The 25,017-nt window shown below is 41.9% G+C and overlaps 1 protein-coding gene and 1 long non-coding RNA gene across 4 annotated transcripts in view; one reads left to right on the top strand and one right to left on the bottom strand.

The window, feature by feature from the left end:
* Nucleotides 1–25,017, top strand: part of LOC146405818 (uncharacterized) — a 181,481-nt gene that overhangs the window by 35,397 nt on the left and 121,067 nt on the right. For both annotated transcript variants that reach the window (XR_014839032.1, XR_014839031.1), the window contains exon 2: nucleotides 17,907–18,014. This is a non-coding gene — a long non-coding RNA (uncharacterized LOC146405818). The remainder of the gene's footprint in view (nucleotides 1–17,906; nucleotides 18,015–25,017) is intronic.
* Nucleotides 266–17,587, bottom strand: LOC146405819 (serine protease inhibitor Kazal-type 6). 2 transcript variants are annotated; one of them, XM_085014973.1, is made up of 5 exons: nucleotides 17,462–17,582; nucleotides 14,082–14,104; nucleotides 6,281–6,355; nucleotides 2,923–3,038; nucleotides 266–494 (listed from the first exon to the last, which is right to left on the bottom strand). In XM_085014973.1, exons 1-5 carry the CDS (start codon nucleotides 17,517–17,519, stop codon nucleotides 449–451), a joined length of 318 nt encoding a protein of 105 aa, XP_084871099.1. In that variant the 5' UTR covers nucleotides 17,520–17,582; the 3' UTR covers nucleotides 266–448. The 2 variants fall into 2 exon arrangements, with proteins under 2 accessions (XP_084871099.1, XP_084871100.1); XM_085014974.1 differs by lacking the exon at nucleotides 6,281–6,355 and having other exon boundaries at nucleotides 17,462–17,587.

Genomic DNA, 25,017 nt, shown 5'->3' with positions numbered 1-25,017 from the left:
CATAATTCATGATCTATGACTTAAATAATAGATAAAATAATTATAAAATAATTATGAGCATGTGATCCTTTTGTTAAAATCCTTCAGTATTCATAGTGAAATTCCAAGAATAAGAGAGGGGGAAGGGATTTTTCCATATCCCACAGTGACCGCATGGTTGATTTCCATCAAAAAACTGGTCTTTTCATCCAAGTTTATGCCAGGTCAGTGCTGCATATTGTATCTGTATGTCGTCTTGGTCCCAAAGTAAACACACAGACAGTGCTTCTACAGAATTTACTTTATTGACAAGTGAATCTAGGGAAATAGAAGTTGAACGTCCAAGACAGAGGCAGAGTAGAAGGCGTGTCTTTCTGAACAGAAGGGATTCGCTAGAGAAAAGTGAAAGTGGAAGCAAGAAAAGAAGGGTGAGGGAGCTGGCGGGTCAGGAGAACACGCCGGCTCTGACTCAGCATTTTCCTGGGTGTTTCAGGTTGATCTTCCCACCACTTTTCCTACAAAAAGAAAGACAAATGGATGCTCAGTGTAAAGTATTAGTATCCATCACAGAGATTGGGAAAAGGTCTCAGTCTGTCATGGTTGATGCAATCGTTGGATACAGGTATCCACGTTGTTGATCGGGCAGGTGTTAATTAAACGCACTCAGAGGCGACATCCATCTGGCCTAACTGCAGAAAGCATCACCCTTAAACTTCAGAGCTTTTCTAAGATTCAGACCTTTTGGTTGTTTTGTTTTGCTTTGATGATTTTTTTTTTTTTTTTTTTTGCTTTTTAGGGCTGCACCTGCAGCCTGTGGGGGTTCCCAGGCTAGGGGTCTAATCAGAGCTACAGCTGCCAGCCTACGCCACAGCCACAGCAATGCCAGATCTGAGCCACATCTTCGACCTACACCACAGCTCATGGCAATGCCAGATCCTTAACCCACTGAGCGAGGCCAGGGATCGAACCCACAACCTCATGATTCCCAGTCAGATTCCTTTCTGCTGTGCCATGGCAGGAACTCCTAGACCTTTTGGTTTTAATTGTTCATTATCTGAGAGTAAATATTAGTACAAATGGAAAAGGTAAAAGTGGCAGGAGATATAATGGCAAAGAGACTAGTCTGTCAGTTCTAACCTGATAGACAGTGTGGGAAGTTGAGCCAAATATTCAAGCAATTGGCATCTTCTAGCAGACATATATTCAGGCCTTCTCAGTAGTAGGGGACCATTGAATCAAATTTCACCTTTCACCTTTCTGGCACGATGTTGGTATCGATTTGTCTGAGATGTTATATATGAATGTAGGCGCATATATCTCATATATTGATGCGGTATTTGTTAATAGCATTCTGTGTATTTATCCCTGTTAATATTGAATAGTAATTTATATAATCCCTGTGCTTTGGAATTTTATGCCTAAACTATGGGAAATTAAGGCATTTATAAAAGAATCTAACAGAAGAGAAGGATGACAGTGGTAGAAGAAGTGGGATATTTTTTTCTCGCTTAAATCCTCTTGCTTTAGAGCAAGCAGACCGAAAGATTGCTGATTGATTGAATACATTTTTGTTAATTATAAATTACACCGAATCAGGAATCTCACAAGCAATAGGCTAAAATCTACAGCACCTTTTCTGTTTCTTATATAAGCAGATGATTCAATAAATGTCGGCCCTGGGAGTTCCCTTTGTGGCTTAGTGGGTTAAGAACCCAACATAACATCTGTGAGGATGCGGGTTTGATCCCTGGCCTTGCTCAGTGGGTTAAGGATCTGGTGTAGCTGCAAGCTGAGGCATAGGTCATGAATATGGCTCAGATCCAGTGTGGCCATGGCTGCGGTGTAGACCGCAGCTGCAGCTCCACTTCAGCCCCTAGCCTGGGAAATTCAATGTGCTGCAGGTGTGGGCTTAAAAAAAAAAAAAAAAAGGCCCTGGATAGAATCTTCCTAGTATATGGTCTGTAAAGTTTGAAAAGTCCAGATAATAAGGGATAATCCTCTCCTCTATTCTTCACTGAAAGGCTCTTTTCATCAGACTAAAAGAGAAGAATGAATGGACTCTAGTGCCTTAAGCGATATATAATTCATTATAAAATAAAATGTTTGTAAATAATTTGGTAAAATAATGTTCTATTGGTAAATTTTCTTGCACATTTTTCATGTTTCTGATTTTGATAAATTTTCTTTCTTTTTTTAATGGCCACGCCCACAGCATATGTAAGTTCCCGTGCCAGGAATTGAATGAGAACCACAGCCGCAACCTATGCCACAGCTGTGGCAATGCAAGACCCTTTAACCCACTGCGCCGGGCCCGGGATCAAACCCATGCCTCTGCAGTGACCTGAGCCACTGTAGTCTGATAATTTTTTTTAAAGTTTTTTTGGAGTGTAGTTGATTGACAAGGTTGTGATAATTTCTGCTGTATGACAGAGTAACTCAGTCATACATAAACACATATCCATTCTCTTTGAGATTCTTTTCCCACACTGAAGGCAGGTTCTTAACCCACTGGGCCATAGTGGGAACTCCATTTGAGGACTTTTCAAACTTGACCACACTTCTAAATCTTTCTTTCATCTTTTCCAAAAATATTAATAACAACAACAACAAACATAATTGGATGAAAATTATTGACATTTTAATTAGAAATAAATGAGAAAAATAAGAAAATGTATCAAAAATTCTTAGACATGCAAATGAAACAAATTGTTCCCTGAGTCAACTTGATAATGACAAAGTAAAGTAAAAAAGAATATATTTTCAGATAAGTTAGATAATGTCAGGTGATTTGGGGGAAGGGGTTGTTTTTGCTCTATTTGTTTACAGCCCGTTTGCCTGAAGCTTATTATGAGTAGAATTTTGTGGGATAGCTCAAGGAAAGTGTTACAGTCTTATTCTGGAAGTTTGCATTTGCAGGGGAGGTTTGGTGAGCGCGATACTTACACCACTGCCTTACAGAAGGAGCATTTGTTGCCGTATGTCTGGCCGTCGGAACCACAGTGGGGATTAGATTCCCGGGTACAGTAGACTTTGGGGTCCCGAAACTCACTACAGTCAATCTAGCAAAGTAAGCACAGTGACACTAGCATTAGTGGGTTCTGTCCAAGGGACCGTCCCTCAGAACAGAAGCTGTGGACAGCAAACTTAAAATGATGGAGAGTATTGTATATAGTCATGATACAAAGTCTCCTGAAACAGAAAATCGCCTTCCTCATCTGCCTGACTAGACATATTAAACATAATTAAGGCTTTTTCCTTGAGAAATACGAAACACATTTCTCTCGCCATTGCACTTGGGGGAAGTTAATGAAGTGAGGCGGATGCTTACTCCTTACGGAAGGAGGAAGACAAAGGCCATGCATAGGACTTTTTGCTCCAATACTGAATCGTTCCAATTGAGGCAGTTTTTGGTCTTTAAATGGCATTTTTTTTTAAAACTGTATCACTGTTAACTCCACTAGCACTCCTTCTGCATTAATTTAAAGATACGGGTGATGACTGCAAGGAGCTCTCAGATATTATCTGATAGTTGTTAGTCTTCTCTGTGGCTGCCACATCCATTTGTTATCTTTTGGAAACAAAATTCTAATGTCATCATTTGTAGAATTTGAATACTTGTGTGCCTACTAGAGTAGCTGAGGAATGGCTCCTAAGCTGCTCCTTTTGGCAGAATTCCGAGGTTTCAGCCAGCCTTGGTGGAAACACACATTATGGCCAATTACTCGTGGGCATCATGGGCTCCGTAGGAGGAATGATGGCACCTATGCCACGGACACATTCTGTCTGTGAGGGCTGGTCGCTCAGGAGCAGTCTGGAGCTTTGAGATTCTGTACAATCCAATGTCAATGGAGTCAGCATTTGGTATGCAAATGACATTTGAACAATTTCATTCTGGTACAAGCCACACACAATAGGTAGAACGGAACTCCTTCAGGTGACAGTTGTGTGGAATGAAGTGACATTTAAACATCAATCAATGGGCCATATTTTGCTCCATCCTAGTTCCATTAAAACAGTGCTATCTTGGAGTTCCCGTCGTGGCGCAGTGGTTAACGAATCTGACTAGGAACCATGAGGTTGTGGGTTCAGTCCCTGCCCTTGCTCAGTGGGTTAACGATCCGGCGTTGCTGTGAGCTGTGGTGTAGGTTGCAGATGCGGCTCGGATCCCGCGTTGCTGTGGCTCTGGCATAGGCGGGGGGCTACAGCTTCCATTGGACCCCTAGCCTGGGAACCTCCATATGCCGCTGGAGCGGCCAAAGAAATGGCAAAAAAGAAAAACAAAACAAAACAAAACAAAAAACCAAAAAAACAATGCTATCTTGTGTTTATCAATTGCTTTGTACTTCCTCCAAACTACTGTCATATGGATTAATTCAGTCGAGACTCACCACAACCCTGAGATGCACATTGAGCAGTATTAGCGCGTGCATACAGGTGAGTGCTGATCCTCAGAACATTTAAGTGGTTTACTAACACCACACAATCAGAAGCATTGAGACCAGTGCTGGAACACACGCCTCATGGCTGGTCCAGAATTTCCAACAATATATTGTGGTTGATTTCCAACGCGTCATCACTGAGGGAAATAAAGACCAAATGTCACTGTATATACCCTTGACCATACTTGTAATTATGCCATGTAGGCTTTATTAAAATCTTTTTAGGAGACTGTATGGGCATGGATAAAAGGAATCATCTGTTCAAGGTATTAGCAAACCATTGTATAGTGACAAAGCCCTCTGAAGCTTTGCTTGAAGAAGTGGCCAGCAAAAGTCATACAAATGAGTGTTAAGAGATTAACACACATAAACGATTCAGGGCAGCTGATACTCTTAGATACACATGTTTTGTTGAAATTTGGCATCTTGCACTTTTGAGATTGGGTCATATGGTGCTAATCAGAGATTTTCTCAAACCTTGGTCAGATAAAGATACCCACCTTCCTACAGTCCTACCTACAGGCCCACTTTATCCACGGCTCTTAAAGATAAGTCCATCCTCTCACGCTACTTCCAGGAGAGTGATTTTTTCTTTAGGTCTCCAACAGAAAAAAAAAAAAAAAAAAAAAAAAAAACAAACTGGAAGATCTTTAGCATGTTATAAACCATAGGATACTTTTTTTCCCCCAAAGCTACTACATTTTGTATATGTCACAAGGGTACATATTTGCAGTTTTGTTCTTGAGTCAAGAAAATTCTTTAAATGGTAGAATTGTCATAGATATTTTCATTTATTTCACCAAGAGCCAGGGGGTGACTAGTGTTTAGAAAGCACAGTAGTGGGTGCTGGTGATACAAAGAGAAATTGGTGATAAACACTGTCTCAGTAAGCTTACCATCTTATGTGCATTAGGGAAGGAACGAAGGAGAGAGAGTCACAGCACACCGTGTGGTCGCTGCCACGGTGGGACAAACACAGGCAGTGTGGAAGCTGAGGGCATCTCAGGCGGAGGTACCTTTGTCTCTACAGGTGCTAGGTATTTGCACTGGAAACATCTTTGCTATAAATATCTTTGCCACGAGCATGTGTGCTACAAACATTTTCATCAATAGTTAATTGACCATAAGGCAGTTTTGCTATAAAAGATAAAATCACTAAAAATGAAAGAGGACCTTAAAAAGGATATTATGAAATTTATTTTTCATAACAAGATTTTAAAAGACTATTGCAAAATACAAAATATCTGAAATCCCATTTAAAATGTATGCAGATTCATGGCAGTATTACACAATACCTAATTTTATTTCGTGGGTACTTAAGCACGTGCCTTTGACATTGCGCTCTCCCTGGTTTTGCTTGGTTCATCTCACTGGGCATCACCCTTTTTCTTTTTCGCTATAATTTTTGCCTTAAGAGAGGTGTTATTTTTCCAAGTGCTAGAATGCCTGTTTGTAACTAAGCTTTGTATTCACTACTGTCTGTCCTGGCGGATTGTTAGGTTTTATCATCATCCCTTCAAGCCTATACACATAGCTGATTATCTTCCAGTATTTTAAGATTTGCCACGTGTGCTTTTCACTGTCTAGACCATCGTGAGGGCTGGGATTTAGGTTATGCTAAAATTAGAGGAGTGCATTAACGGAGACGTGATCCAAACTGTCAACCAGTGGAACCCACATCATCCATCCAAACCACCCCCGGGTTAGTGTGTCTTTTACGGCAGAATTGCCTTACGGCTAATTCGTTACATGACGGTGAAAAGCCTTGTGGCAAAGATGTTTACGGCAAGAAGCTTATGGCAAAAATAGTGGACGTGCCCCCTCTGGTCAGGTAAGAAAAAGGAGAAAATAAAGTGTCTTACATGAAAGGGATGCTTCCTTAAGCCACCTTTCCCTGGCAACCGGCCCAGGAATCTTGTGATCCAGCCTCTTTTGTCCTTCAGAAAGCAGATACAGAGTGGCACTTGGGGAGGGTGTTCACAGTGAGAATTTCTAGATCCCACCTCCCTCCCCAAATCCACTAGCCCCTAGTGCTGCCCCCCAGGAATGAGCCTGGGAGGAGAGTAGGATCTCAGGGAAGAAAACCAGAGCAACCAAACGGTGTATGCACAGACCTGCTTAACGCAGATACATTTCATACTTTTGAGCTGCCGTGGCCACCTCCATCCCCGAAGTGACCTCAGGAAGCATGGTTTAGAATTGGTTCTGCCATTTGCTGCTGGCCAGCTGTGTTCTCTTGGACCAGGTACTCAGTATCTGGGCCTCAATTTTCTCAACCAAACAAACTTTTAAAAAAGTTGCCATGCCTGATTCCCAGGTTCTTCTTTTCTTTTCTTTCTTTCTTTCTTTCTTTCTTTCTTTCTTTCTTTCTTTCTTTCTTTCTTTCTTTCTTTCTTTCTTTTTTTGGCTTATTTATTTAATTATTTATTTTTTAGGGCCACATCGGCAGCCTATGGAAGTTCCCAGGCTAGGGGGCCAGTCAGAGCTGTCGCTGCCGGCCTACACCACAGCCACAGCCATGTCAGATCCGAGCAGCATCTGTGACCTACACCACGGCTCACGGCAACACCAGATCCTTAACCTACTGAGTGAGGCCAGGGATCGAACCTGCATCTTTATGGCTGCTAGTCAGATTTGTTTCCACTGAGCCAAGACGTCAAACGTGGCCACCCAAGAGTGGAGAAAGTCCTTAAAATAGTCCTAGACAAGAAGTAGAGAAAGCAAGCTTCTCTTGTAGGCCTTTCCTAACGGTAGCTCGCCTCACGTTCTGAAAGGCTCTGTAACGTGTAAATCACCCTAAGTACCTTCGACTCCACAGTCTTACAAGATGCTCTAGCTTCGAAACCCAAGAGGCTGCAGTGACTTCATCCAGTGGGGGCAGCTTGCCTACCATGTGGTCCCTAGCACTTCAGTGGGGTGGGAGAAACAGCACTTACTCCCCAGGGCTTCCTCCTTTATGTCTAAAGGAGCCTCCTCACTCACTGTGTGAAAAACTTTAGCTTGGTGACTGGGGATAGGTGAGGGCCCCCCTCTGAGAGCCCCGGAGGTTGGGGACTGTGAGGCTCAGCTTTGCAGAGGCAGCCAGCAATCCCTTCTGTGGGGCAAAGAGCAAGGCAGAAGAATAGCAGAGTTGAGACGAGAAAGAGCCCACGGCTCTCACAATTGAAAGAAGTAAGCTGTCTTCAGAGCGTTATGCCCGTCTTCGGCTTAAAGTTCCTTTCCTCGTGTATGTTTTAGTTCAGACTACTTTACATGGAATCCAACAGCTGGCTTCTCAGTGGAAGTCAGCAGATCCGGACAAAGGGTGATGATAAGATTGTATTTTCTCCTTTCAAGTGCTGTCCATGAGGCATTTGGAAGACCTAGGAAAGCTGAAATCCGCCCCCCCCCCATATACTTAAAATGCCCCAGTGCTCATAGCTCTGGAAGACAGTCCTGAAAGTGGAACTAGACCAACCTACTTTTGCTTCTGCTCATTAGCTGCCTTACTTTGTGCAGATACTCACTGTCCTGATTTTAAATTTCTTCGTCTTTAACAGGGGTCAGGGAATGCCTGTCGTCTAGGGTTGTTGTAATAATAAAACCTATGGAAACGCTTGGTAAAGTACTTTACCAAGAGTCCTGTGGAAGATCGCTCTTATAAATGCAAACCACGTAAGTCCTATCACATTCTAGAGTTTTTGCGTCTCCTGTTTGCTACCGTGCTGCAGTTCGCTTTAAATTGTTTAAATATGATTTGGGATTGGTGTTGGATTCAACAGTGCTGCCATTTATTTCCTCAGAGAGCCCAGCTTCCAGAGACCCCTGCTAGGCATCTGGGCATCAGTGTTGAGTATCAGCCTGACCCCTTGTGGTTCTTCAAAGAACTGCGCCTTCTAAAATATTCGGGAACACGGGGGCTGGCACTTTTGTTACCCAAATTATTTATCTTTGCTAAGGGTGACTGTAGAATCGTTTCACTTGGGTGTAAAGTGAGTGTACATGGTCATTACATCAACGAAAGAGTCAGCATCATTGATATTTCGGTCCAGTATGTGAGCTCTACAACAAGGAAAATTCACGGACGGACACACACACACGAGCACGCCTGTGATGTAGGCGTTCATCTCTTCTTCCCTTTACTACAAAATCCTTCCTGTGTGGTTAAATCAGCCCCTTTCTTTATTGTAGCAGGTTTCCTACCCCCTCCCTGACGTGGCTTCTACTTCTGTTTTCACGCTCCTTGCACGCTACCAAAACAGCTCTAAAAAATGACACCTCTCAGGACACCCACTGGCTCGTTATAAAGTGTCCGTGGTTTCGGTATGACACCTGCTCGTCTTGCCCACTCCCGCCTTTTTGAAGGTCTCTCCTAATTTCTGTGTATGTCATTACTCCGGCTGGCCGGCTAGTCCTTCTCCATCCTTTTTATTGTCCTTTCTGGTTTCCTCCTGAGTCGTCTTCACGTTCATTTCCAAGAAAGGTTTATGCACTTGATCTCCTCTGAGAACGTGCGTTTTCCCAGATGAGGCTAATGCGTCCTAGACTTTTTTTTCTTCCTCAAAACCTCAAACTCCAATTTCCATTTCTCAGACATACACAAGACACCTTTAGTCAGCAATTCGATTCATACTTAACCTTCATTTATGTCCAAAGGTAACTCTTTTTTTTTTTTGCCTCCAAACTAGTTTTGCATTGTAATTTTTCCATTTTTCATAACAGCGCCATTTTCCCGACTCCTCAGCCTAACCTCAGAGTAAACATTACTTTTTCTATTCCCTTGCAAGTGTTACCTTTCATATATGTATATATTTTTTATCTCAAGTCCTCTTGATCAATTCCAAATTTGCTACTCATACCTGTTAGGCTTCAAGTCCCCTTCAAGGAGCTGAAACCCAAAGCCTGTGGCCCAGATAAGAATGACTAGACCTTTAACCCTGCCCCTCCAGTCTCACTGTAATGTCTCTCCCCCACCTTGATCACCGGGGCCTCGCAGGCATAACCTCAGGGGACTCTCCAGGGAACTTGCCTATAACCTGTCCCACGTGCCAATAAGGTATCCTAATGGAGACCAATCAACGCTCAGCCCTTACGCACGCGCAGTGGGCCGATGCGGGACCAGTCAGGTCCCCGCGCAGGTGCACAGCATGGGTATACAAGAAAAACCCGGTTGTTAAGGTGGGGCGAGTCCCTACTCTCAGGACCGCCCGTGCTCTCTCTGGGAGCATATTTCCACTTCAATAAATCTGCTGCCCCCTTCTGGATTGCACGCTCCCAGGCAACCTGTGGCAGCAGTGACGTCCCCTTAAGGCACCCCAAAGAGAGCTCTAACTCTCCACCTGTGACGCTGTGCCTTTAAGGGGGTTCCCTTTGGTTCCGCCTGGCCTCCACTTCCTCCCAATGCAGCGCTCCTGTCTAGAGCGCTTGCTTGCAGCTCTAGCACCCACTGCTTCCACTCTTTGCTGCCCAAGGGCAAGAAGTGAAAGACACAGCGCGGCCCTAACGTACCCGCCCCCGCCCTCATTGTTTCTGACCTGAGCCGCTGCATCACTTCTCTCTTTGCTTCCATTCCCTCCAAGTTCCAAAATTCCTTCTCTATTTGGAGACAAATTCTCTTATTTTAAACGACTGTTTTCATCACTTCATTATGCTGCTCAAAGCCTTTCTCCGTGAACTGCCCAGTGGCTTTCTGTTGCCGATTAGAAGTAGCTTGGAACCCTGGAAGCTCACCCAGTATGGAGCAGGGGTCCTGAGATGTTGACTGCACAGCTTTCCTGCTGCTCGTGAACTTGAGGCAGCGAGGCCCTCTTGCTGAGGCCTCAGTTTTCCTCTGTAGCTAAGTTGTTGAGGCTGCTTAACATCTAGATATTCTGTCAGTATATTTATTATAAGTAATTCATGCTAATTAGGAAAAAAATGAACAACCCCAAATGTATTCTCGTCGTGGAGCATGGTTTTACCAACTGTATTAAAATTTACCGTATATTTATCTTAAAACACAAACAAAACTAAACTTAGGTATCCCTAAAATTATTGTAAAGGAAAACGGTTGCCAGTCACTGTGTTTGGGAGGTTCGTTAGGTTCAGTCCAATCTGAAATATTCATTTAAACACCTCTTTATGGATACGGTTCCCAAATATATGGCCTGATAAGGGAAATAAGAAAAATAAAGACAGTGTCGTTAGTGATCCTAAAAGCACAGTGTAGGGGTTCCCATCATGGCTCAGTGGAAACGAATCCAACTAGGAACCATGAGGTTGCAGGTGTGATCCCTGGCCTCGCTCAGTGGGTTAAGGATCCGGCATTGCTGTGAGCTGTGGTGTAGGTTGCAGACGTAGCTCGGATTTGGCGTTGCTGTGGCTGTGGGGTAGGCTGGTAGCTGTAGCTCTGATGAGACTCCTAGCCTGGGAACCTCCATAAGCTTCAGGTGCAGCCCTAAAAAGCAAAAAAGTAAAATAAAAATAAAAGAAAATAGGAGTTCCCGTCGTGGCGCAGTGGTTAACGAATCTGACTAGGAACCATGAGGTTTCGGGTTCCATCCCTGGCCTCACTCAGTGGTTAAGGATCCGGTGTTGCCATGAGCTGTGGTGTAGGTCACAGATGTGGCTCAGATCTGGTGTTGGTGTGGCTCTGGCGTAGGCTGGTGGCTACAGCTTCAATTCGACCCCTAGCCTGGGAACCTCCATGTGCTGCAGGTGTGGCCCAAGAAAAGGCAAAAAGACAAAAATAAATAAATAAATAAAATAAAACAAAATAAAATAAAAACACAATGTATCTAGGTTAAAGGACTATCCTTATTCTGAGATTATGCCTTTCAGACATTTGGTATTATAATTTCTGTAATGAAGCATGGTGATGGTAAAAGTTTTATTTCAAAATTATTATTATCTTTATGTTAGTTATTGTTCCTACCCGACAGAGTTGGCAGCATATTAGTCATTTACATTTATGGGGAAATTTTTACAGGACCATAAATTCCAAAAGTTCTGGAACATACTTTTTGTTTAGCTTAAATGGTATTTTTGGAAGAATGAGAACCTTTTGCACATCTATAATTTAGACCGCTACCTTTAATCTCCCATCAGATGCTTCATAATGAAGAGTCTTTTGGGCATGAAAAGAGTGATTTGAGTGTTGGAAAAACATCTTTTTCCCTCTTGTCTTGACTGGATCAGACTTGGGCAGGCATGCTCTTAAGGTTAGTTTCAACTTCTGCCTGATGTTGGGAGTGTCAGCCTCTTTCCAGGCATGCGGGGAGAAAGGGTAGCTTGGCTATCACCCAAAGTGTGGCATCCTTTTTGCCCTTCATGTGTATACATATATATATATATATATTTTTTTTAAGTGCCACACCCAAGGCATATGGAGGTTCCCAGGCTAGGGGTCTAATTGAAGCTTTAGCGTCCAGCCTACACTGCAGCCACAGCAATGCCAGATCAGAGCCGCATCTGCAACCTACTTCGTGGCTCATGGCAACGCCGGATCCTTAACCCCCTGAGCGAGGCCAAGGATCGAACCTGCACCCTCATCATTTCCGCTGTATCACAAGCTCCTGCACTTTATATTTGAGTGGAAAAGAGGCAGCAGTCTTAGCAGGGCGTGCTTGGTTTACACTGACTCAGCCACCTAAGGCCAGAAGGGGCTTTTAGCGGTCTTTCATGCGTCTTCGAGATGTGGAAGCAGAGGCAAGGAGGAGGGAAAGAGACATCCTTCACATCAGACAGGAAGTCAGTGTTCGCACTGGGACTCAGTCTGCGTTGTCTGCAGCATGTCTGAGCATCCCAAAGCCCGTGCCTCCCGGCTCTAGACATGCGGCACGCATCCCCAAGGATCCTAAAGTGAGCAGGATGTAAAGAAGACGTAGGCCTGTCTAAAGGAATTGAATCACGAAAAAGATGATTTTGGTGTTTATTTGTATTTTTTGGCCACACCCACAGCATGCATGTGGAAGTTCCTGGGCCAGAGATCGCACCTGCACCAGCGCTGTGGCAACGCTGGATCCTTAACCCCCTGCGCCACAAGGGAGCTTCAAGTAAATAGATTATTTTGAGTGAGTTTCCGAAAACACTAAAAATCTGAGAAATCAAAGCCCAAAGAAGGGAAGTGACTTTTGTGTTAATGAGAAAACCAGGATTAAATTCCACATTTTGCAAACTGATGTGTAATGGTCTTCGTCATATTTCACTACTGGATGGGCTCTAAAATGCGCTGGCTTCATCTTCTGTCCTTTTCTTACTTGTTTTGCTACTTAACACAGACCATACACGCACAGCTAGCATAATATTTAAACATGAGAATAAATCCACTTTAAGATGTATAATTACATATACAAACACCTGTGCCCCTGTACTAGACACATGCAAGTACACAAATGTGCACACGCACTCACACACACACACACACACACACACGTGATAAAGTGTTATTCATTGTAAGATACATCCCAATTTCCAGGATGCTAAAATTTGAAAAAAAAAAAAAAAAGTCTTATGCCATGTAGTTGATATACTGGTATTGGAAAATATTTTTCATCTTCCTTGCCAACTCCAAACAAGTTGGCTGTAGTGTCTAGAAATTTTTTTATGCCAACGGTTCTTGGACATAGCAAGGCAAACAACAAGCAGTGCCAAGGTCATAGCAAGGCAAATAACAAGCAGTGCCAAGGTCAAATATTAATGTTCTGGATGTGGACACAAGGGCATGGCTGGCAGAGCAAACACCTCTTGTTTGTAGTCTTCTGATAGTTAGAACAAGAAAACTGGGGAAAAGCTTGCGGTTTAATTCGGGAAAAAAATCAGCGAAACAATAAAGGCAATTTGTCCCCCTTCCACTTTTTAACCCCAATTGTATTTAAGTTTAATTGAATCGGTTTATGTACACTCAGTACAACACACATTTTTCTGCCCACTCCTGATGGCCTTATCTCCAAAAAGAAAATAACCCCTAGATGGCACAACACTGTAAATCAACTATACTATAATAAAAAAATTTTAAGTAAAAAAGTATATATACCCTGTCCTAACTCCTGCCGAAGCTGTTAATTGTTCATCAAAAACTAGTCCTTTCATTGTGTGTCACCATGTGTAGTTCACCTAGTGCTCCCCTGTAGTTTATGTAACTTAAATCCAATTCTGTGAGGTAAATAATAATATTCCTTCTCTATAGTTGTGGAAACTAGCTCGGAAAAGCTGAGTCACTTGCCCAAGATCACACGGTAAAATCGAGTGAAAGAGGATGAATGCTCTCACAGACACGTTCTGTTTCTATTTGCAGTCACTTCACTTGAGCAGAATCTGGGAATGGGCGTTTAGGCTCTTTTAAACTGAATAGTATTCTTGTAGAAGGCTTGTAGTTAGGAAACTAAACATTTCTGCTGTTTTCTGCTTCTGGCCTGCTTGGCCAATATTTTTTTTCCCATTTTTTAGGGCTTCACCTGCAGCACTTGGAAGTTCTCAACTGCTAGTCTACACCACAGCCACAGCAATGCCGGATCCTTAACCCACCGAATAAAGCCAGGGATGGAACCCGTGTCCTCATGGATCCTACTTGGGTTTGTTACTGCTGAGCCACAAAGGGACCTCCCCGCTTGTGCAATATTTTTTGCTCTTTTACCCACAGACAAACCTTGGAATACCAGCTAAACACCACCCAGGTCTGAAGAATAAATAAAAATATATACTGACCTGAGCTCCTTGACTGAAGACACCTGGGGGGGAAAAAAAAAGCATCAAGTCCAGACGCTGTAATTTCTGAATGTGCAAAAAGCAGGATTTGCAAAATTAGGAACTCGCCAAGGATGGTAACTTGCTTGTTGGTTCTTGGCCATCTCAATCAGTCATGGCTTGGATTTTTTTTTTTTAAACATATACCTGCCCTTCTTGGAGAACAGTAGAAACTTGGAAAGTGTTGTATGGAGATGAACTGTGGGGTAATATTTCTCGGGGGCGGGAGTGGGATGAGATAAATAATTTCAGGTCTGGAGATGGCCGTTACCGCCTTGGCCCAGCTTCCAATTTGTCGAGGGAACGACCATCATCTCTAGCCTCCCTTTGGAGAGACTGGGTTGGAAAGTTTCCTCTCATGCTGACATTCCCAAGTTCAGCCCCTGCAGTCCCTCCCAAAGCCTTTGTAACAGGCAGTTGAGGGAAGGGATTGGATGTGGTGTTTGTTCTTTGAACCTCTGCCCTCTATTCTCAGCTTTAAAGACTTGGCCCAAATTTAGACTGGCAAGGACCAATTCTCTCTTCTGTGACTCATTTTTCCTGTTACATCTCTGAATTCCTGAAAGAGAGAAAAGCCCATAAATACGGTGTTGCTTCTCTCTCACTCCATCTTTGTGGTCAGACGTGTGATTTTCGGTTGTGGCTCATTAGAATGGTGATTTAAAATATCCATCGAGGGAAAGTCTTGGGTTCAGTCCTGGTACGAGCTGCTGAATTTTGAGCTTTGGCTATTTCTGTGGAACCCCTCATACCAGCGGTATTTCTTAGACGTAAGCACAGGGGCCTGTGTGTGAAGAAGGGCGGGCCTCTCCAGTGTGGCCAGCATGTATGACAAGACACCTGGAAAGACCTCAAAGGCCTTCCTCTCTTCATGGGGATGAGGAGAGAACAAGGCTTCTTAGGTGTGGACACAGTTAATGCTCATCTCCCCTGGTGATTATCAGCATTACTGCCGTGGGGTGACTGATTTTTAACGGTCCAGATTTCCAGGACAGCCACTTGGAAAGTTCCATGACCTAAGACCAAATATGGCCTGAAAGACTATAGTTTTGTAAGCACTCCAAGTGATTTTTATGACCAGCCATGTCTCCCCTGTGCAAATCTTTGGTCCGAAGAGAAAAGATTTTGCCTGATGTCTTATACGCATGAAATGGCCAAGTGGAAGCAAGATGAATATCAACAGGGCCTGAGCCCACCTAGTGCTCTCATTATTAAAATCTAGCAATGACACAACCTAGAATAGATTTACAAGGAGATCCTGCTGAAGAGCATTGAGAACTTTGTCTAGATACTCATGTTGCAACAGAAGAAAGGGTGGGGGAAAAATGTAATTGTATTGTATACATGTAAGGATAACCTGACCCCCTTGCTGTACAGTGGGAAAAAAAAAATTAAAAAAAAAAGAAAAAAGAAAACTATTAAAAAAAATCTAGCAATGACACTCTTCATTGACATTTTTGAAATGTTTTCCGTGGTAGCTGGGTGACAGTGTTCTGTCAATTTTCTACTGCACAGCAAGGTGACCCCGTCACACATACACGTGCACATTCTCTTTTCTCACATTATCCTGCTCCATCGCAAGTGGCTGGACATAGTTCCCAGGGCTCTACGGCAGGATCTCATTGCTCATCCACTCCAAAGGCAATGGTCTGTGTAGACCTTTTTTTAACACTGACTCTGATCCTTCCATCAAGTTAAGCACTTCCCATCCATTTTCTCATTTAATTCTTGATTTAGGGCTCCTCCTTTTATATCCCCATTTTAGAGAAGAGGAAAACGAGGCTCCGAAAGGGCACCCAGCCGGAAAATGGAAATGCCAGGACTGAGATTCATGTCTTTGGTCTCCACGTTAAGACCAATGCGGAGGCACAGTGTTTCCAGAAATGCCAACATGTGTGCCAGGGACCCTGTTTTGGTATTAGATTTGTTGGTTATTAGTCAACCAGATCCAATTATTGGAGCAACTGGCCTTTGTAAAAAGAAGCAATAAGAGGATATCTGTTCATCTCTTTTTTTTTACCTCAGTGAATTTTATTACATTTATAGTTGCGCAATGATCACAACCTAGTTTGATAGCATTTCCATCCCAAACCCCCAGATTTTCTGAGACTATCTTTGCCAAGTCAATTTTAATATAGTGAAATCTATTTTTATGCCTTCTCAGCAGTTAACTGAGCCAGTTACTTGAGGTACTTGGCTTTAGTAGTCAAACTTACTCCATAGTATCACAGCAATCATTTATCGATTTTTTCATGTTTCTAAATTTATTTGTTTATGAAAATAGAACCAGTTTCCTGTGAACAATGACTTCTCCATCTGCTCAGGCTCATTGAAAAATGGTTGTTTTACATGTTTGGGCGTTTAAAATCTCTGAGAGCAGCAAAATCCACCTATTTTTGTCATAGACATGGAAGGTCCCAGGACTCAGTCTCATCTCTAATTTTCTAATAATGAGAGAATCTCCCAGAGAGTTGAGCTCTTTCTCCAGTTGACACAGGCCGTTAGTGGGTGGGATGGGCCTAGGCTTTGGGTCCAGACACGCTAGTGTGTGTTTTGTCTACGATTCCAGCAGGAAGTGGAAAAGTAAAGAAGGGAAGAACTCAAGGCCATGGCCCCGTTCGTGCATGTGGGTGATGATGTGGTGAAAAGCATCAGGCTTGAAGTACATTTGTCCTTTGAACAATCTGAATTGATAGAATACATGACTCTTACTCATTAAGGTGGCCAAAGACACTCCCTACGTAAGAATCATTTAGTTCAGCAAGAACATGTATGTTTCTGCCTTCTAAGGTTCAGGAACTTTTTTCTGAAGGATTTCCTGCTTGAGTGTCCTGTTATCCCCTTGTTTCATGTTCAGTTATTTGAGTCCCAAGTACACAAATAATGAGGACCGAAAAGCTTTCCTTTTCCTTGGAAAGCCAAGTGAATATTTAAAACAATTGTCCCTTCTCCAAACCAGATCTGTGCAACAGACATCATCTGTGATGTCTAAAAGACCTGGGTCCAGAGTCCCAATTCTGCGGGCAAGTCCTTGCAGTTTTCCTAATTGTTGGATGCCCCAGTTTGCTTCTGCATGGAACGCGGATGTGAACACGTTGCTCTGAGATAATGCACCAAAGCCCCGAGGACAAGCCTAGGACATAGTACCTGCTCAACAAAGGAAAGTTATTTCCACCATTGCTGCCATCCCCGCCTCCGTCATTCCAGTCATCGGGACCATCTCAGAACTGGTCTTTGCCATCAAAACTGTCAGGGTTTTGAAATACGGTGGACAGATACCCTTGCAATTTCCAGTCTGGTGTAAATGCTGGTTTTTAACTTTAAGGAAAGAAAAAACTCACCTGAGAAAAAGCAGAAAAGAGCCAGAGAGAGAAGCAGAAAGACACCTGCTGTTCTCATGGTGCCAGGGAGTCCAGTCGGAGCAAGGCTGCTTTGTCCAGCTCTCGGTCAGGACACTTCCCAGAGCTCTGAAACATGCCCAGACATTATATATAGACATGATAGAGGGAGCAGGGATCCCCACCTTCTTTATAAACTCACATCCTAAAAGCATAGGCAGTCCTATGCACTTCAGGCATTTATGGGGACCTGTCACCCACTTAATGAAATGCTTCCCGATTCCCATCGCAGGACAATTACACGTCGCACCTTAGATCTTATTCACAGAGCGTGTCATTTTCCAGCAGCCGTCTGTTTCCTAACAGCCTGCTCTCCCCTTAGAGGTTTCGCTGCATGAAAGGGATGATTCACTGGTGGGGCCCCGCTTGATGCCTGTGTCTCTTCCAGGCAGGTCCTGCGTGTCTGGGATCCAGATGAGTCACCACAGGGGAATGGAATCGCGGGTGTAACTTGGATTTTCAGAGGCCGCATCATCCAAAGGTGCACGTAAAAGAGGTAGGTAGCCAACCTTGTCCCCGGAACTGTGTCAGAAAGAGCGTTTTCTGGGCAGAAATTAGACTGTTCCTTTAAAAATCTTGATTGTCGCCCAGTGCCAGTGATTTTCCATCTTTAAGTCAGAATGAACCAGGCAATTGATGTGCATTTTTTAATTTGTAAAACAGTGTTGTTTTAACAGCTGCTGAATTGAGGAATATTTGAAATGAGGGATATTTACTATTTCCTGTTTTTCTGAAAAGTAAAAAAGTTAGGCATGATACAGTGCTTTAGGTTTCGACTCCTTGAAAATACGCTTTTCGTACGGGTTAGATGAATCCCCCTAGCTGTCACGGCCAATTTCATTGCTAGACAGGTCAAAGAGTAGGATGCTGAAGTGGGAACGACAGCAGCAAAAACCCCACCATGGTTCTGGTGATAAACCCTGAGCAAGTCTGTCTCAAATCATAAACCGCTACTGAAAATATCGTGAAGAAAAATAAAATATAACAATTAAAAGTATGGGAAGAATATGCAAATTGTGTCAAATTTAAACACAAGTGATAAAAGTGATATGTATGTAAGTCACTTAGAAATGATGCATCTACATAATTGGTTTCCTTTTCAAGCAGTTACTTTAACAAAATACAGAGAAAGTTTGGGTATCATTTCCTTTATGTCAGGATGTTTGTTTTCTCTTTGGAAATTCCATAGATTTAGGAATTTTATTTTAGGGTGAATTTTCAGTTTTTGAAAATGGTGACTGTAGTTTACTGAATGTGTTAATAAGATGTTCTGGTTTGTTGAGAACTGAAGCATGACTATGAGAAAAGTGAGAATTTGTTGCTTTTAATTGCTTCTCTGACCATTTAAAAAGACGCAGGAGTTCCCTGGTGGCTTGGGGGTTAAGGATCTGGTGTTGTTACTGCTGTAGCTCTTTCTCTGCAACAGAGAAAGGGTTCATTCATAAATCAATCAAGTAAGAATATGAGAGAAGAAATCTCAGATCTGCCTCCTGAAGACATTGGACTTGGTATGTTTACGGGATAAAGCTGAGGCTGGGGCGTGTGGGAACAGAGATTGCAGATAAGACAAACATGAGATAATCAGTAGTTTTACACAGATGCAATTAAGCCACAGACTTCTTTATAGACTGCATGTTCAGAAAATGGTGGCATTAGTATGTTTTGAGGGTGGAGGTTTTCCCTCTGACATCAAAAGTCATGGAACAGGAGTTTCTGTCGTGGCTCAGCAGGACAAACCTGACTAGGATCCATGAGGATGCAGGTTGGATCCCTGGCCTCGCTCAGTGGGTTGGGGATCTGGCATTGCTGTGAGCTTATAGTGTAGGTTGCAGATGCAGCTCGGATCTTGCATTGCTGTGGCTGTGGTCTAGGCCTGCAGCTACAGCTCCAATTCGACTCCTGGTCTGGGAACTTGTCTAAAAAAAATAAATTAAAAAAAAAAATGAAAACAAGGTCATTGGAACAGATATGCCTAAATGCCGTGTTGGCGGATTGGGGGTCTCAAACTCATACTGGGCACAGCTGACTCCAAGTTCCTGAAAACCAACTTGGGCCAACGTACTGTGTAGGCTCTGTGACCCTTGGAGGACGTGGAAGTGTGTGGTAGCAGCAATTAACGCGGCCTGATTGCTGAAGGCAGGTTACAGTTTTGATGGATCAAACCAGTGATTACCTTCAGTTTCACAAGGATTCAAAGTGTTTTCATTCTAAGGTGGTGTAATATCTCTCACACACATACTCGCATATACATGAGCTTAAAGTCCCTTTCAGAAATTTGTAGGTCAGCTCTTAGATGCTAAAAGCTCAAAGACACTAAGGAACAACCTTAAAAACTGGCGTTTAAATTTTTCTTGAATTCTTCACGGGAGGAGTCTGAGAATATTTAGAAAAAAAAAATTGGGAAATTGCTGAAAGCAAGCTGTGAACATTTCAAGTAGCAACGTTGTCTTCTTGTCATGATCTTTATTTTTGCCTCATTAAGTGAGACAACATGAAGCACGGTGCTTGGAAAATCTGAGATTGCAGAGGCTTGGCTTTAGGTGTGCTGCTCCCTCCTCCTCCCACCCCCAGTGCTCCCCTTGGACTTTGGCCTCGTTTCCTTTTTCCTTCTTCTCTGTCATCAGAATACATGTTGCCAGTCTAAGCATAACCTCATGTTTCAAAATGAAAACAAAAGCACTAATTAGTAGGAGCCAGTGATGTTCCGTCATAAAATTGATGATGTCCTTCCTAAAATATCCGTTTAAACTTTTCTCTCCCAAGTTTTATTTTCATTTGCTTCTATCCCTTTTGCTAAGCTCTAAAAATCTGTTTACCTGAATGTTACTCCCTTTGTTTTCACCTCCAGCCCTCCTCTCCTCTGCCTTCCCCATCCTTCAAATGCTTTTCTCCATTAGGTGTTTTTGGTAGAATGATTATTTGTTTTAATAGTTATTTCCCTAATATAATTTGTTTTCTACTGTACAGCATGGGGACCCAGTTACACATACATGTACACATTCTTTTTTTGCACATTATCAAGCTCCATCATAAGTGACTAGACATAGTTCCCAGGGCTAATGGCAAGATCTTATTGCTAATCCATTCCAAAGGCAATAGTCTGCATCTATTAACCCCAAGCTCCCCAACCACCCCACTCCCTCCCTCTCCCCCTTGGCTACCACAAGTCTATTCTGCAAGTCCATGATTTTCTTTTTTGTAGAAAGGTTCATTTGTGCCTTATATTAGATTCCAGATATAAGTGATATCATATGGTATTTGTCTTTCTTTTTCTGACTTACTTCACTCAGGATGAGAGTCTCTAGTTCCATCCATGCTGCTGCAAATGGCATGATTTTGTTCTTTTTTATGGCTGAGTAGTATTCCATTGTGTATATATACCACATCTTCCTAATCCAGTCGTCTGTTGATGGACATTTGGGTTGTTTCCATGTCTTGGCTTTTGTGAATAGAGCTGCAATGAACATGTGGGTGCATGTGTCTTTTTAAAGTAGAGTTTTGTCCAGATATATGCCCAAGTGTGGGATTGCTGGCTCATATGGTAGCTCTGTGATAGATTTCTAAGTTACCTCCATATTGATATCCATAGTGGTTGTACCAGCTTACATTCCCACCAATAGCGCAGGAAGGTTCCCTTTTCTTCACACCCTCTCCAGCATTTGTTATTTGTGGACTTATTAATGATGGCCATTCTGACTGGTGTGAGGTCGTATCTCGTCATAGTTTTGATTTGCATTTCTCTAATCATCAGGGACGTTTAGCATTTTTTCATGTGCTTGTTGGCCATCTGTACATCTTCCTTGAAGAAATGTCTATTCAGGTCTTTTGCCCATTTTTCAATTGATTCTTAGGTAGAACAAATCTATCTACCGTCTTCACCTGAATGTTTTCAGTTCCGTATCTTCATCATTTACTCTGCTCACCACAACAAAGCATGAAAGCACAAATTAAATTGTGATTCTGGGCTTGTGTTGGAGAGAGAATATTGTATCATAAGTGCATATGTGCATATATGTGTGTGTATGTGTATATACTACTATATATCTATATGGCAGTATGTGTGTGTGTGTATATATATATATATATATATATATATACACAGTATGTCCAGTATCTTGAACAATAATTTTTGTTAAGTTTTTGAGCCCATGTGAAACATTGTTTTCTTTTTAACAACTTAAGAGAAAAGGTTAAGAAACGGTTTCTGGAAATCACTAAATTAGCTCCTTAAGTAAGAAGCTGAGATAATAGGTTACAGAGAAGTTACAGGCAATTATTCACAAAACACTTCGGCTACAGAGTGAATAGATGCAAGAAGTTTGAATTTTGTCTTCTGTAACACTCTGAAAGGAAAATATGAAATTATTTAAGGGCAAGTTTTAATGAGTTAAGTTATACACAAAAAAAATGAAATTAAAAGAGGTACAGGAGAAGGCAGTAATAGTCGTGGCTTTTATACAAACTAGCAGAATGCAGTCCCAACATACAGACAGTTGACTTCCAAATATTAATGTAATTTTATGTAATTAAAAGCAAGAACACTCTAAAATTATATTTTCCATGTAATGTTTGTTATATAAAAATGATACATTTACCCACAAATATTACCATTCAGGATAATATAAACAAACTCATCTATATATGTTTAAAGAATTCGAAGGGTAATTTTGATTCTGTAATTTTCATTGCTGATTCTCCAGTATCATTTCACCTGCTGAGATGCAGTTTCATTTCATTGCTTTTAGAACACTTAGGTCTGGGTCCAGAGACATTTCTGTGCTTGTGTTTTTTGGCGTTTTTTTTGTTTTTTTTGTTTTTTTTTTTTTTATTAATACACAGTTTCCTTTCCCCAGGAGCCCTTACTATCAGGTAGATAATGAAAGACACGGAGGGAGGGAGTAGAGACACGAGCAGGGAGCAGAGTGGCCGTGGGAGCCGTATGATGTTATGGCAATTCACGGGGGGAGGCGTAGAAATAGATATTCAGCAAGAAGCACCTCTCCAGAGACGGTGCAGATGAGACATTGTCCTGAAAATGTCTTGGAGCTTTTTCCTGGATTTAGCCGCCGTCTTTGGAAAAAAGGACGGAGGAGAACCATTGAGATGGTGAAACCAGAGACATATGCATTTGGCAAAATGTGAGTCTTTAACGGGAGAGATTTTGTGGTATCCACAGGACTTTCAGTTATTCTGAGCCATTAATAGAGAGTCTTAAAATGTTTACTAAGTGACCAAGATTGAATTATTTTCCGCTACTACTATGAAGTGAAGAAAAGAAGTTAAGTTCAAAACATGAGTTTATGCAAAATTGACCCACTCCCACTCTGCTCAGCACATTCGATCCAAACTCATTAATGTTTTACCATAAAATGATAAAACACAGACTTTTAAATTAATTGGGATTAAAGCAATTAAAGTATATTTACTTCAGTCTTCCACTCAGTGCAATATACAAGCTAAAGTTCTAAGAAATAGACATAGTACTTTTTTTCCTGCGGTGGTTAACTAAGAAAGACGTAACTAAGAAAGACGACAGACTTGGATTCTAGATGGACTTGCAAAGTACAGACTTGGATTCTAGATAGACTTGCAAAGTACCTTCCACTTCCTCCACGAATTCCATGATTTAAGGGATGTTAATTACACTTTCTGAGTCTTCCTGTTCTTAATAAGGTGCCTTTCTAGGTGATTTTCATGCATCCTGTATTTATTTCTTTGACCTTTTGGCCTCAGACCCACCTTCACTGTTTTGTTGAAATTTGAGTTAGTCTGTCACGATTGTTTAGGCTTGAGTATGCCGTCGTATTAGTGATCCTGCCTAACTTTACATCGACTATGAATCTGGAAAGTGCCTTCTCGATTGTCATTATTAGCCCTGAAAAGGTGTTGAACAAAACACGCTCGAAGGTGTTTCACCAGCTTATCTCTAGTGTCACTCTGCTGAAATCATTGCTCATGTTTTTCTGGCGTGCTACCAAGCTCTCGCCCTTATGAAATACAGTGGGTATATTTGGCCTGACTTGCTTTCAGAGAATCTCTGCAGACGGCTGATCAACCTCCCCTTCCCCCCTAAACGCTCCTGTTATCGTATTTCCTCCTCCTCCTCCTCGTAGACTACCCCGCTTCCAAAATAAGCTCTCCATAGTGTGGCACTGATTGCCATCACATTCCTGTTTTTTGGCTTTAACTCATGTTGCTGCCTTTATGTGGGATGTTCTTTAATCACTGTACGTCTAAACTCTCTATACTGTTCAATGTGAAGTCCAGACGACTGTATTCTTGACAGATCGTTTCTTTTTTTAATGATTTTTATTTTTTTCCGTTATAGTTGGTTTACAGTGTTCTGTCAGGTTTTACCATACAGCAAAGTGACCCAGTCTCACACACACACACACACACACACACACACACACACACGTATGTATATATATACATTCTTTTTCTCACGTTATCCTCCATCATGCTCCATCATAAATGACTAGATATACTTCCCTGTGCTACATAGCAGGACCTCATTGCTTATCCATTCCAAAGGCAATAGTTTGCATCTCTTAACCCCAGGCTCCCAGTCCATCCCATTCCTTCCCCCTCCCCCTTGACAACCACAAGTCTGTTCTCCATGTCCGTGAGTTTCTTTTCTCTGGAAAGGTTCATTGGTGCCGTATATTAGATTCCAGATATAAATGATAGCACGTGGTATTTGTCTTTCTCTTTCTTTCTTCACTTAGCATAAGTTCACAGACGTTTCTTATTCCTCTAAGGAATTTATCCTAAACTGGCAGCATGATGATCAATTCTGGCTTGTTAATGTATTGTATTCAACTGACACACTGTTTTTTAACTTTTTAAAAATAGTTTCTGACTTTTACAGTTTGAGTATTTCACAAGGAATGAAAATAAAACAAATTTTAAAAAAATATTTGGACCCTTCATTGCTATGGCAAAAGTCAGCTAAAGTTTAGTGGTAACTGCGCCATTTAAGTGTGTCCTTCATTTTTTGCTGACCCTAGAAAGCATTTGAGTTTGAGAATCTTGCCCTTTGATGCTAATAATACTTATTCTTCACAATTCTCATGACACACATCTTTGCTTTTCTTGTGAAACCGTTCCAGCTTGTAAATTGATTCTCCTCTGTTTGTCTAGGTGTTCCTTGAGAACAGAATCTGTGTCTCATTAATCTTTTATCCTCTAAATTTTTCTTGTATTTAGCAGTTATTCCACATTTATTCAAAAAAACCCAAATGTGATTTAAAAAAATAACTTGCACTGTTACTCACCAGAGGCATTAGTTATTATTCTAGCTAGCTTTTCCTCAAATCTTTCGTCTTCCTTGTTTTAAACATGTACATATTTGCTCATGTCGAGTTTTCTACCTTTCTTTCCGTGTCTTTGATTTCCTGTAGGTACATTTCTATAGGAATGTAATCTTACTTATAAATCCCTCTATCCTTACTTGCTTCCTAATCAGATGAAAGGAAGTCCTAATTCCCACTGACTCC

Source organism: Sus scrofa, chromosome 2 (assembly GCF_054392235.1).
Source record: "Sus scrofa isolate SSC_HxYL_T2T_F1_AM1 chromosome 2, Sscrofa_HxYL_maternal_Yorkshire_Landrace_v2.0, whole genome shotgun sequence".
Taxonomy (NCBI): domain Eukaryota; kingdom Metazoa; phylum Chordata; class Mammalia; order Artiodactyla; family Suidae; genus Sus; species Sus scrofa.
The sequence above is the reverse complement of the archived record's forward strand: the minus strand, read 5'-3'. Positions and strand labels throughout refer to the sequence as shown.

Excerpts from the sequence above, each read along its gene's own strand:
- LOC146405819 (XM_085014973.1), bottom strand. The coding sequence starts at position 17,519 with ATGAGAACAGCAGGTGTCTTTCTGCTTCTCTCTCTGGCTCTTTTCTGC. Across the intron at positions 6,356-14,081 it reads TCTTCAGTCAAGGAGCTCAG|GACAAAAGAGGCTGGATCAC; the intron begins GTCAGTATATAT and ends TGCTTTCTGAAG. Across the intron at positions 3,039-6,280 it reads TAAGGAAGCATCCCTTTCAT|ATTGACTGTAGTGAGTTTCG; the intron begins GTAAGACACTTT and ends TTACTTTGCTAG.